This window comes from Pituophis catenifer, unplaced genomic scaffold (genome assembly GCF_029215685.1).
Source record: "Pituophis catenifer annectens isolate HBS135680 unplaced genomic scaffold, rPitCat1.0.hap2 SCAF_6, whole genome shotgun sequence".
Taxonomy (NCBI): domain Eukaryota; kingdom Metazoa; phylum Chordata; class Lepidosauria; order Squamata; family Colubridae; genus Pituophis; species Pituophis catenifer.
In genome coordinates this window covers 92196748-92210603 of record NW_027256886.1, presented here as the reverse complement: position 1 = coordinate 92210603, position 13856 = coordinate 92196748, and the positions used below count along the sequence as shown (strand labels likewise).

Genomic DNA, 13856 nt, shown 5'->3' with positions numbered 1-13856 from the left:
AGACACTGTCCATAATTTAAGCTTTTAATCTCCCAGCCATGCAGAAGAGAGAGGCAGCCAAGCATTGTTCACTGTGGCTCATTTGGGTGGCAATAAACTATGGTCTAATGTCACATACAGGTTACATACAATCTGATGCTCAAGCAAAATGCCTTTAAATCTTACAAAAAGTGTGGAAATCCAATGAAGATTTTTTTTAAAAAAAATTAGCACTCCAATGGTATTATGTCTACTAGCTGAAGTGCAAGGTGATGAGGACACAACTTTGTTTTAAACAGCTCATTTTCTAGGACTCAGAAACCAAAACAATTTCTTCACTCACACCTGAACCTTGCTTAATTTTATAAATATATGTGTATGTTACCATAATTTGACTAAATATGCAGGCACAGGCCTAGTGAATGAAGAGTTGTTATTTTACCAAGGATTTCAGGAATCCAGATGACTATTACTCTGTGGGATTTCATCTGAGTAAGTAAACACCATATGTTTTTCTTCCAATTCTTGAGCAGGTGGATTTCACTAATGAATAGTATTATTACCCTATGATTTTCACCCGAAGCTTGAGTTCTATTAAAACCTTCAATTTTGTATCCTTTTTTCAAGGCTCAGTATTTTCAAAAACCAATACACACACAAATTGTGTGTGTACACACACATACATATACACAGATACACAGTTCTACATTAACACTTCATATGTAATTTAAAACAGTTGGACATTTATAGCAAGAGAACAAAACATGGCTCTTTTTCCCCCCTACTTATTCCTGCATTAACTTACTTTTATTCACAGGTGATATTTACATGTTTTAGCACTTGTTATATTCCTATCCTACCCCATGGGTAGAAAAGTACCCACTTTCAAGACAGAGCAGAAGGCCATTACAATTACATTTCTATTCTACTTCCAATATGCACAGTTCTTTTAAGAAAACGCCTTCAATTAACACACTACTTAAACAGAGATGGTAAGTAATTGAATTTTAACTGTTCCAAAACTGAAAAGTATAAAGCCATTAAGCGGTAATCAGGTACACCCTACAGTTTTACAAAGATTGCTTAAGATTAGCAAAAAGCTTTGGATTTGTTGAAAATGTTATATAAATAGCAATAGTTAGTAGTTTTTAGCATATGAATGCAATGAAGTTTGATGAGTTTATTTGTAGATGCAAACCACCTGTAAACTGAATAGGAAATGGATTAAAGCATTGTAGAAAAGATAGCACTTCTGGTAACTTCCTGAAAGGAATTACCCAGGGTGGATAAAAATCGATTAAAAAAAAATAATTAAAAAAAATCAGATTTTTAAAATTTAAATTGGATTTTTATTATTTAAATCGGATTTTTTAAATCAAATTTATTTTAATAAAATGCTTTTGGAGTAAAAATCTATCTAAAGATAGTTTTCTATTTAAGATACATCAATAATTTAGTTTATTCAGCATGAAATGGAGCTTAGTTATGTAGCATGAGGCTGTATATTCTGCAATATTTACATTTTTGGTAAACTCACTTCAATGAGTCCAAGCTCTGCAAGCTAAATAGGAAACCTTCATTTTGTTTGCAAATAATAATATTAAAGATTCTAACTACCAACAAGAATGAGTCCTTACTTTTAAAGAGCACCTGTCATTTCAGATCCATCATGGAAGCACCTGTTAGTGGGCATCCACTCACCTGCTGCCTGCCACGTCCCTCACCTTGTTGTGTCGCTGCCGCATCACCAGCCATCCCATTAAAGTGAATGGGACGGTCGGTGAGTCAACAGCGGGTCAGAGGAGGAGCCGCTGCGGGACAGAGATGACAGTTGCTCTTTAAAAATTATGATTTAAATCGAGCGGATTTAAATCAAGCTTTTTTACTAGTGATTTAAATCATGATTTAAATCGACTTTATTTAAACTGACTTGATTTAAATCAACTTAGGAGTCTTGGATCCAGATAGTTCTACAGCAATATTGTTGTTTCCAAGAAATCACACACACCTCTACACAAATCACTGTAGGTGATGGTTCAAAAAACAGGCCCTGTGCTAGAGTGTGTAGCAGATTTTAATGGCTTGGATTAGCAGTGACTGGGAAAAGAATAACAATGGATAGCTAAAATACCATTTAGAGGTACTGTATTCTATTTAAAGAAATCTTCCTTTAGGAGATAAAGAAAAATATGCTCATTTCAGACCAATGATCCTGCAACGTTCCTCTATATAAACTAATACAATACACTCAGTATAAGTATACAAACCTTGCTGTTCCAGGAAGTAAAAATGTCAGAGATGCCTGTAACATTTTGTTTCTCATTCAGACCATGCCAATCCAGCCATTTTGGTAGCTTTCTAGAAGTTCCTTCTCCACCTCACCAACCCCCCCAGAAGCCAGCTTGGCATCATCCAGAGAAACAGAACACTTTGGCATTCACCAGAATATTTTGTTCCCAGAGTAGTTTTGTACATCCCTCCGTGAATGAGTTGTATTCTTTAATATCATGTTAGGGTTATACACTTTAACTGACAGATCCAGTACAGTACTGGAAGCATGAGTATTTTAAAACCGTACAAGATGTGTAAAGTTGGAAGATGTTGCTGACTCTGTACTAGTGCTATATGATAGGGAAGAGATTATGTTGAACAGGTGGCCTTTTGTATGAATTTCTTAACTTGGATTCACTTCACTTAAGGATTAAAAGGGTTCTGATATTGATGCTTTAACAATAAATTTTACATTTGGTTGTTCAGAAACAGATTAGGGAGACTAATTTGTCAAACATTGTGAAGATTCTCATCTTCTGGTAAACTTCAGAATATGAGACGTATCTAAAACCGCCTTCTTCCCTGCCACCATTGCCAAGCACATGCCAATTGGAGTGATTCGAATCAGAAAACTAGAATTTGGCAAAGACAATGACTGGCTAGCTAGCTTGCCACACCAGCCTAACAGTCAACTTTGTGCACGACTATAGTACGTGAGCATACCTGCGGCTAGAGGGATAGCACTGCTACTTCTGAAGTCTTCTTCTGCTGCGTTTTTGGCCGAATTCTTCTCTTTCAAATCATGCACGGCATTATCAAAAGACACCATTTTGCTGGCCAAGGCATCTTCACCAACCAAGGGAGGAAATTTGCTATTAGACTCAAGTACAGAAGAGAAGTCTCCAGGCTGAGAAGCTTCAAGTGACTCCAACTGAGCAGAGCCTTTGGCTTGGGACACGTTCTTGGAAGAAACTGGCAAAGATTCTTCATCGCTGTCAAATCCAAATGGATCTTCTATTGCTTCCTCTTCTACTTTGGGTTTCTTAGGGATCTCGGAAATATCTGGCTTGCTGTTGGGCCTCTTCTGGCCTAGCTTGGCCATAAAGGTAGTTTCTCCCCATTTTGTACTGAGAGTGGTCCGTTTGTTTGAAAAAACTTCATCAAATTTTGAATTGCCATTACCACCTTTCCTGCTATATGTCTTCCCAAATCTGGATGTCATTTTGACACCTGTTTCATATTCTCTGTGGAAAGAAAAAAAATTGCTTTAAAATACAATTTCTATTTTATTTAAAAGAACATTTGCGTATTTCACATTTTAAAATGGTGAACAAAATCCCTGGCATTTCGAAGCTGCATTTAAAAAAATCATTCAAGAGGTGATGAAACCACCCAAAATAAAGGCACGGTTCTTTACACGTTGCCTGCACAAATAGAAAATGCCCGAGAGTTGTTTTGAAGAAGTCTGCTTTCCCCCAAACAGTATGTCATGTGATATCAAGAAAATATTGTAAATGATTTTTTTTTTTTGTTGACGTAAAACCACTTTTATCTATGGCTGAAAACTCTAACCACTCTCTATGTATAAATCAATATTGCAAGATGAAGAGAAGAAAACAGCTGAGGATGAAGGAACTGCTCTACATTTTAATGTCTCTTACAAGTGCAAGTTTTTTATAGTGAATATAAGCCAATGCCATCTGTCGAATTTCATCAACCCTGATACACAGATAAAGAAAATATGTCCTCCCTGCCCCCAAACATTGTGGATATTAATAAGGAATTTGAGAACGATACATATAATAAATGACTTTGGTTCTTCATCCAGCATATTTTCACAGATAAAAATGGACAACTGTTTACAGCTAAGATTATAATACCTCAGCCTGATCCTGGAGGGCCATTCTCATGTCCTTATAAACTAGCCTACATAAGGAATGAATTCGGGCCATATAGTTAATGTATACTTCAACTTGTAATGTGATCCCAGAGAAGTCTGTCAAGTCTGTTTACTGTGGTAAACAAATCCTGTGAATGCAACCCGTATTTGTTAATACATTATCCCACACAAACACCCGAGTCATATCCATTCAAAGTAGAGTGTATTGTACTAGCCAATTTCTAGGCAATAAGTTATGACTGATTATTGCCAGAGAACCACACTTTTTTCACCAGTCTCAACTTAAAAAATGGTCCATGTATAAAACCCATTTTAAGAATACTCAGAGACTGTTATTTGACTAAAGAGCACAAACATTAACAAGCTTAACCTAAAGGCAGATTTAGATACTTGAATGTTAACTAGATTATAGTATTTACAATACAGAAGATCCAGTTAGACCACTGGCTTTCTACCTGAAAACACGCCTACAGTACTTGTTCATTGTACAGCTTTTCTAAACCCGAATGCTCCAGATGCATTAAAATATATCGAAGCTTTCTAGATATTAAGAGAGTGGGATTGCAGTGATCTGGAGATGTTTGTACAAAAAAAAAATGCTATCAGAATGAGCAAGTCCCAGGTGATCTGTACTCGTATAAGGAACTAACTTTAGCAGACACAGTAGGAACACTGGTGGCATTCATCAACATATTTTAGCTTTGGCTGCCAAATGATTTTTCTCACCAAGGAAGTCTACTGTCGGGAGACATGTTCAAGTGTAGTATTACTGGGAAGAAGAAAAAAAAAAACCCCAAGAGTGAACCAGAAGCTGCTGTCACAGACAAGAAATCTTATCTACCTTACATGTGTTTATAAAATGTTGATTAACAACTGGTATTTACATTTTGAAACTAAAAAGCAGGGTCAGCTCTGAATCCTTTTACCTATCCCTTCTTCCCAGTAAACTTTGATCATACAATCCCAGTCCTGTCCCTTCACTATATCTAATTCCCCCCAATCCGATCCTGCCCCAGTGAGATTCCGTTTACCTGGTCCTTCTTCCCCCAAAAAGCTGTCCCTGACTGAGATCCAGAGTTTGCACTTCCACTGGCTTTCCCTCACTGTATCTAATTCAATCCTCCCCACCCTCCTCTCGGTTTTTCACTGGCAGGAATAATTTCAAGAAGCCCAAGATGTGCCAAGGCAAAACTTCAGTCAGCCTCTGCAGACTTGGCATTAAAAGAGAGAGAGAGAGAAAAGAAGAGAGAGCACCTTATTATCTTCCTTTTCTCTCCCTACAATTATGTCTAATTAGGCTAGGAAGTTTCAAGCTCCCAAACAGCTCAGCCGGAGCCTTAAATTAGACAAGCCTCGTCTGAAATGACTCCCTTAACCCACCATTGGGAAAAGCCAGGAGTACCTATAGGGACTTTCCTCCCTTCCTTCCTCTGCTTTTCTCCCTATCTTCCTTCCTTCCTCTCCTTCCCTCCCTCCCTATCTTCCTCTGCTTCCTTCCTCTGCTTTCCTCCCTATCTTTCTTCCTTCCTATCCTTTCCTCCCTCTCTCCCTCTGCTTCTCTCTCTCTCTCTTTCTCTGCTTCCCTCCCTCCCTCCCTATCTTCCTTCCTTCCTCTCCTTTCCTCCCTCCACTTCTCTCCCTCCCTCTTTCTCTGCTTCCCTCCCTCCCTATCTTTCTTCCTTCCTATCCTTCCCTCTACTTCTTTCCCTCCCTCTTTTTCTCTGCTTCCCTCCCTCCCTATCTTCCTGTTTCCTTCCCTCCCTCCCTTCCTCTCCTTCCCTCCCTATCTTCCTTCCTTCCTCTGCTTTCCTCCCTCATCTTCCTTCCTTCCTTCCTCTCCTTCCCTCCCTCCCTCCCTATCTTCCTCCCTTCCTCTCCTTCCCTCCCTATCTTCCTTCCTTCCTCTCCTTCCTCTCCCTCCCTCCCTCCCTTCCTTTGCTTCCCTTCCCTTCCTTCCTCTTTCACTTTTCCTTCGTCATGGATATCCTCGGCCAGGCATCAAACAACGTCAACCACCACAACACTGCCAAGAAAAGTTGCCTTGCCTGACACAAAGTGTTGAATGGATCCAGAATCAATCTCGCCACATCAAAGCCACGAAAAGGCGCATCCGAGATCCCCTCTCCGTCTTTTATTATTATTATTATTATTATTATTATTATCATTAAAGAGAGCTGTGGGGGGGGGAGAGAGAAAGACACGGCTAATGGGGGCCTCGAAAGCCAGCCCCCCCCTCCCCGCTCCTTTTTCTCAGCTGCCCTCCATCCGCCCCACCCTCCCTCCCTCCCTCCCAGGGAAAGGGCCCAGAAGATGAAGGGCGGCCTTGGGTTCCCGATCCAGGCCAGGCCGCCTCTCCGCCGGGGGAGAAGCACGGGTACGTGCGTGGGGGGGGGGGGTCTCTGGGGGAGAGGAGGCCACTAGGAAATCCCCGCCTGACGGGCCGGGGCAGCCCCCACAGGGCCATTTCCGCCCCCAGCGCTTGCGTGGCTTTCCGCCGACAGACGCGCCTCCCGCCTCCATCCCCGGCCGAGGAGCGGCGTCGCCCCGTCCCAGGCTTCCCTTCAGCCCGGAGGAGGCCGGCGAGGCCCGAGGCCCGAGGGGGGCCGTGCCGCCTTACTTACCTCAGGAGGCCCGGGAGGAGCGGCGGGCAGGGCCTCCTCAGCCGCCGGCCGGGGCCGAGCGACTCTCCGCGGCCCGCCTAAGGCGGGAGGACGCGGCGTCGCCTCCGCCGCCCCCTGCGCCGCCGCTTCCTGCGCGCCGGGGGGAGGACGACGACTACGATGGCGGCGGTGCTGCGAGCAGGGCCCTGGACCATCGCGCCGCCATTTGCCCCCGCTGCTTCCGTCACGGAGCGCCGCCCCCCGGCCAGGACGCCGCCAATCCGCGCGCGCCTTACTCAACCAGCCCGACGGGCCCTCGCCGCGCCTGCGCAACGCCTCGCGGCGGGGCGCGGCCGGGCCCCAGTGCGCATGCCAGCCCCGGGGGCTGCTGGGGATTGTAGGCGGCGGGCGATGGCTGTGCTGACTCAGCGCCCGGGGGAGGCTGGGAAGACTGAGCTGGCCGCGTTTCTTCCCCTCCCCCTCCCTCCCCACATAAACACACGCTTGGCTTCACAGTTCGGCCAGGCGGAGTGATTGGTGGGGCCTCCTTTTTGGAAGCACTTTTGGCTTCCAGGAGGGGCCCACGCCACTAGGATTTCCTGGTGGTCTCCCACCCAAAACATTAACCAAGCCCACCCCGGTTTCAGGCGTTTTTTCACCACCTCAAAGTGCTGCCTAATATACCAAAATGGCATGATAATTGCTAGTGCTAGCAATGAAGAAAATTTATGTGGCCGCCCATGTCATTTTAAACTATAATAAGTTTAAAAAGATGAATTAACTTAAAACAATTACTGTTAAAAAAAAAAAGATAAAGAGTAACAAAGGGATGGGAGTGCCACAAAGCCCCTTTTTGACATCAGTTTTGGTTGCTGACGGGCACATCATTGTTTGCAAATAAATTAAATAAATAATTGTTTTTGACCAAGGCTTGCATCAGAAAACACAGTGCTCCCTTCATTGATTATCTCAGAAAAGAAAAAAGGGAAGGGAGGGGAGATGAGATGAGAAAAAACTACTGTCGTTTCTTTTACACGCAACCAAACCACTTGCGTGTATCCCAAAGACAGATCAAGCAGCTTCTTGAAGACTTGGGGTGATTTGCTTTGAAGATAATATTAGAGAGATGGTTAATCTATGAAAGAAAAAAAAATTAGGCTGGAAAAATCTGGATGTATCTTCTAACTAACATCTAAGGCATAAGCATTTATAAGCTCACAAAACCTTTTAATAAAACATGTTAGTCAGGGGAAAAAAGATCTTTTAAAAGATAAAAGCCACTAGCTTGCTCCAGGCTTCCATCTACCTCCAAACTGTTGCCTCAGAGATGGATACAGATCTAGATGGTATCTGGAGCCCTTGAAGGACACTGGTTTCCAGTTCCTTTAGTGTTAGGTTGACTACCTTCAACCTTGGCCAATGTCACCCAGTGATCAATCAACCTTTTCAGGGAAGGAATTTGGGTGCATGTGGTCCCATAACTCCAACACCCCTGAAGGAGGATGACTTCAGTTCATTTTTTGACTTGACATTGTTTGAAATTTTCTGACAGTGAGAACAATCCACCAATGCAACAGAAGTTGCCTTCAGAAGTTGTGGGAGCTTCATCACTGGAGGCTTTCAAGAAGAGACTGGACTGCTGTCTGTCAGAAATGGTGTAGGGCCGTGATGGCGAACCTATGGCACGCATGTCAGAGGTGGCACACAGCGCCCTCTCTGACAGCACATGAGCCATCGCCCCAGTTCAGCTCTGCTGTGCAGGCATGTGCACCTCCTGCTGGCCAGCTTCGGGTCTCTGCCACACGTGCGGAGGGATGGAGTGCATATGGGGGCGTCACATACGCATGCATGGCGGCGCATGTGGAGACGGTGTGTGCATATGCGTGGGGGGCATGTGTGGGATGGTTGTGCATGCATGCACAGGGGGCAGAGCACATGCAGGGGTCACGTCTGCTGGACGGGGGCTGCATGCGCGGCAGGCGCATTGCATTTGGGGGTTCGGGCACGCATGCGTCCTTTGGGCACTCTGACCGAAAAAGGTTAGCCATCACTGGTGTAGGGTCTCCTGCTTGGGCTGTGAGTTGGACTAGATGACCTACAAGGTCCCTTCCAACTCTGTTATTCTCTATATCTATCTATCTATCTATCTATCTATCTATCTATCTATCTATCTATCTATCTATCTATCTATCTGTTCTGTCCCCGTCTCACACACGCACACAAACAGACAGCCGGGGGTTAAATAAACTGGCAGACAACCAATTCTTCCGATAAGAAGCTTGGCAGCAACCCAGTAGCTGCTTGCCAAGAACTTTACTCAAAAACAAAATACCCACAGTCAAGAATTGTCCAGTTCGTAAAATAAATCCAAGGCCGATAATGTTGTTTCCAAAGATGCAATGTGACTCGATAGTAGTTAGTTTTGTCCGTCACAGAGTCTGAATGGCCACCTCACCCTCTTTTATACCCTGTGGGGTGTGGTCCAGTGACTCAGCTTAATCTCTGGGACGCCTTTTCTTCTGTTGCGCGCGCTTATCTCTGCGATGCTGCCGAGGATCCAGCCAAGACTCATTTCCCTCATCACTGTCCACCTGTGGCTGCGTGGACGTGCTTGGCCCCGGGCCTATCTCTTGATCTTCGGCGGACACCGAAGGCATTGCCAGAGAGGAGGGTCCTGGAGAGGGAGGCCTTGCCAACTCCTCTCCTTCACTCTCGGAGTCCTCTCCTGCCGATGACACAGGCTCAGGTAACGGAGCCACAACACTATCTATCTATCTAATCAGCTGTTTCCTGGTATGCTCGGCCCTCTGGTTGGCATCCAACTCATATCCAGGACTTGCGAAGTTCATTGTGAACACTTTTCATCTGTGGTTTTGGAATAGATTTGGTCTTGATAAATAATTAAACTCAGGGTTGACTAAAACAACCCTACCAAAGAACCACCAAGACACTCCTACCAACACTCACAGGGCAAGCCACTAGACCAGGGGTCAAACTCAATTTTATGGAGGGCCACATCAGGATCTCAGAGGGCCGGGTTGGAGGGGGTAGGGGCTGGGCGTGGCCATGGTGGGCGTGACACGGGACCGCAACTCCGCAGACATCATTTTATAAACTTATAAAAATAGAGAGGCGTACGTTTCTGCGATTTTGTTTTTTTAATACTTACTTGATCTACTGGATCACCTTATGAAAGACCAGATCAAGAAACTGACTCCATAAGAAGACTATGGAGTAAATTATTGACATAGTGATGATGAACCTTTTTGGCACTGAGTGCCCAAACCGGAACGCATGTGTGCGTATGCCGGAGCCCCGGAAGCTCAAAGACCAGGTGGCCAATGCATATGCATGCGCCAGCCACCTTCCTGGGCACACATATGCGCCAGCCAGCTGGTCTCCGCACGTGCCAGAGCGCTGGAAACCCGAAGACCAGGTAGCCGACAGGTGCATGCACACTAGCCAGCTGGTCTTCAAGCTTCCGGGGCTCTGGCGTGCACGTATGTTCCGGTTTGGACACTCGGTGCAGAAGACGAGCTGGTGACAGCTCGCATGCCCACAGAGAGGGCTTTGTGTAGGTTTGCCATCACTGACATAGGCTATAGTAGAATCCTGCAAACCTGAAAGGTAAAATCTTTTACTTTTCCTCCCTTTTATAACCTCCTGAGTCAAGGATAGCCTCCTGGAGGACTCCGGATGTCTCGTTTTGGACCTGGGAAGCCTCCGGAGGCCAAAAGCAGTTGCAGGAGGTGTGCGCCCTGCCCGCACCCCATTTTTGCTAGCAGAGGCACCGCAGTCCTGTGCTTTGCTATTTCCAGACTGGCCCCGCGGGCCAGATCTAAGAAGCACCTTGAGGGCCGAATCGGGCCCACGGGCCTTGAGTTTGACACCCCTGCATTAGACTATAAATTGAGAGTAAACCCCACTCCTTATTAGCACTGATAATGTTACCTAGTTGGGTAATGAAACATCTCCAAGAAAACCATCAAGAGCATTAAGAGCCCTTTACGAGGGTTAACTTATTTCCTGTCTCTCTATAACCACTATACCACACTGGCCTTTGATTCCAGTTCACCCCAACCCCACCTAGTCTCAGCGCTCCTAGACAAACCTTGACAGCCCCAAACAATCCACGCTGAAACCAGAGTTGGCAAATGGTTTGTTGCTGCTGCAATTAGCTCCGAGGCAACACTGAGCTACAGTAACCTGGCCTAAATAGTTTTTTAATGGGAATTTTTAAATTTTATAGACTTGGGGTTTTAAATTGGGAGGCCGATTGATTTAATTTATTTTAGCTATCTTAACTTTTGTATTGTATGTATTTCAATTTTGGCTGTCCACCGCCCTGAGTCCCTTTTGGGAGAAGGGCGGCATACAAATTCAATAAATAAATAAATAAATAAATAAATAAATAAATAAATAAAGAATGAATGAATGAATGAATGAATGAATGAATGAATGAAGAAATTCATCAACATCTGGGGCTCCACAGTTTCCATTATCCTCTTCTACATGCCTCACGTTTTCTTCCTATTCTCACAAATCCCCATTTTTCTCATTCCCCACAACCTAATCCTGTTTGGGCCTATTCCTATATCAAATGAAGTGGAGGTTATGAATGCAATTCATTCAAAACAAGTTGTTCCTTCATGCAGATTTCTTTTTTCTGTGCATTTCTGCCTTCCATTGAGCACGATCAGGGGTGGGTTCTACTTACCTTTATTATTGGTTTGCATTGCGCCAGAGCGCTCTTCTGTGCATGAGCAGAACCTTCTGCACATGTGCAGATCAACTTTGATGACGTCCAGGTCAGTAGGCAGAGCCTCCCGCCGGTTTTACTATCGGTTCTTGCGAACCGGTCTGAACCGGCGACAACTCACCACTGTGCATGAGTCAAAAAGAGGGCTGTGAAAATATTTACAGACCCTTCGCATGGACATAAATTATTTCAACTCCTACCCTCAAAACGACGCTATAGAGCACTGCACACCAGAACAACTAGACACAAGGACAGTTTTTTCCCCAAACGCCATCACTCTGCTAAACAAATAATTCCCTCAACCCTGTCAAACTATTCACTAAGTCTGCATTACTATTACTATTAGTCTTCTCATTGTTCCTATTCACCTGTCTCCTCCCACTTATGACTCTATGACTGTAACTTTGTTGCTTGTTTCCTAGTATGATTTGATTGCTTATTTGTATCCTGTGATTATCATTAAGTGTTGTACCTTATGATTCTTGACGAATGTATCTTGTGTTTTTATGTACCCTGAGAGCATATGCACCAAAGACAAATTCCTTGTGTGTCCAATCACACTTGCCAATAAAGAATTCTATTCTACTCTACTCTACTCTACTCTACTCTACTCTACTCTACTCTACTCTACTCTATTCTATTCTTTCCTATTCCTATTCCAATTCCTATTCCTATTCCTATTCCAATTCCTATTCCTATTCCTAATTCTATTCTATTCTATTGCTTATTCTATTCTATTCTATTCTATTCTATTCTATTCTATTCCTATTCCTATTCCTATTCCTATTCCTATTCCTAATTCTATTCTATTCTATTCTATTCTATTCTATTCTATTCTATTCTATTCTATTCTATTCTATTCTATTCTATTCTATTCTATTTTTTTTAAAAAAAATTGATTTATATGCCGCCCTTCTCCGGAGACTCAGTGCGGCTTACAATGTGCTAAGCAATAGCCTTCATCCTTTTGTATAATTATACAAAGTCAGCTTATTGCCCCCACAGCTGGGTCCTCAATTTACCTACCTTAGAAAGGATGGAAGGCTGAGTCAACCTTGAGCCTTGGTGAGATTCGAACCTGCAGTAATTGCAGGCAGCTGGTCTATTCTATTCTATTCTATTCTATTCTATTCTATTCTATTCTATTCTATTCTAATTCTTTCCTTTTCCTATTCCTATTCCTATTCCTATTCCTATTCCTACTCCTTTTCCTATTCCCTATTCTATTCTATTCTATTCTATTCTATTCTATTCTATTCTATTCTATTTGAATCCTTGTTCCACCCTATTAGCAAGTTACGCTGAAGAACTCTCTTGTTTTTGAAAGCGGCTTTATATCTCCATAAAGAAAACCAAATAAATGGACTTGAGCTATCCCCACTAATTAAAAGGCGGCATATTGAGAGGACCAGTGATGAAACGGAAATAAAGCTTGCTCAAGCGTTAATGCTTTTTGAGCACAAGGAGACTTCTAACAAATGCAAAAACGCAGCCTTAACAATAACCAAACTACTTTGCAGCCTTAACAATAGCAAAAATATCTCTGTAGCGCACGTCAAATGTTTCAGGTGCCACCGTTTGTACCTCAGACCTGGAAAATAGGTCAGAGTTATTAACTCTGTAACTGTTGTTAGGGCTTTACCTACGGGTCATCTTATCGAGTTTATTCCTGAGCTGAGGTTGAGATGGAGGATGTGAAGCCAAACCCCAACTCCAGGCAAAACAGTTCTCACTGCAACCCTTCTTGACAATTTAATTAGTTCTTGTGGTTCAGGAGCCGAAGCAGCTGTCTCTTTCTTTCCAACGTGGAAAGGCTACATCAAGAGATTTTGCTGAGTGAAAAAGGGAGATGAAATGTGCGGGTGGAAGAAAGTGGATAGGGAATTATGTCATTTATGGATCTAACTTTTTTTTAAAAAAGAAAAATTAGGCTACTCACCGTCTAGAACAGGACTGTCCAACTTTGGCAATTTTAAGACCTGTGGACCAGAGGTGGGTTTCAGCAGGTTCTGACCAGTTCTGGAGAACCGGTAGCGGAAATTTTGAGTAGTTTGGAGAACCGGTAGTAAAAATTCTGACTGGCCCCGCCCCCATCTATTCTCTGCCTCCCAAGTCCCAACTGATCAGGAAGAAATGGGGATTTTGCAGTATCCTTCCCTGGATTGGGGAGGGAATGGAGATTTTACAGTATCCTTCCCCTGCCACGCCCACCAAGCCATGCCATGCCACGCCCACCAAGCCACACCCACAGAAACGGTAGTAAAAATATTTGAAATCCACCACTGCTGTGGACTTTAACCCCCTAGAATGAAATGCAATGAAATTGTGATCTCAATTTGTGGTCGTA

The 13856-nt window shown here is 43.7% G+C and overlaps 1 protein-coding gene across 4 annotated transcripts in view; it reads right to left on the bottom strand.

The window, feature by feature from the left end:
• The window catches only part of WAPL (WAPL cohesin release factor), a 42279-nt gene extending 35303 nt beyond the window's left edge, over window positions 1–6976 (bottom strand). For 3 of the 4 annotated variants that reach the window (XR_011600538.1, XM_070946518.1, XM_070946520.1), the window contains exons 1-2: window positions 6772–6976; window positions 2974–3494 (exon numbers count right to left, since the gene is read on the bottom strand). Coding sequence is in view for 3 of the 4 variants with exons in the window: in XM_070946518.1 (XP_070802619.1) it covers window positions 2974–3472 (499 nt within the window). In the remaining variant the exon portion in view is untranslated. Of the gene's footprint in view, window positions 1–2973; window positions 3495–6195; window positions 6289–6771 lie in introns of those variants that run through there. The other variant, XM_070946519.1, reaches the window with a different exon arrangement.
• Window positions 6977–13856: the final 6880 nt, after the last annotated feature.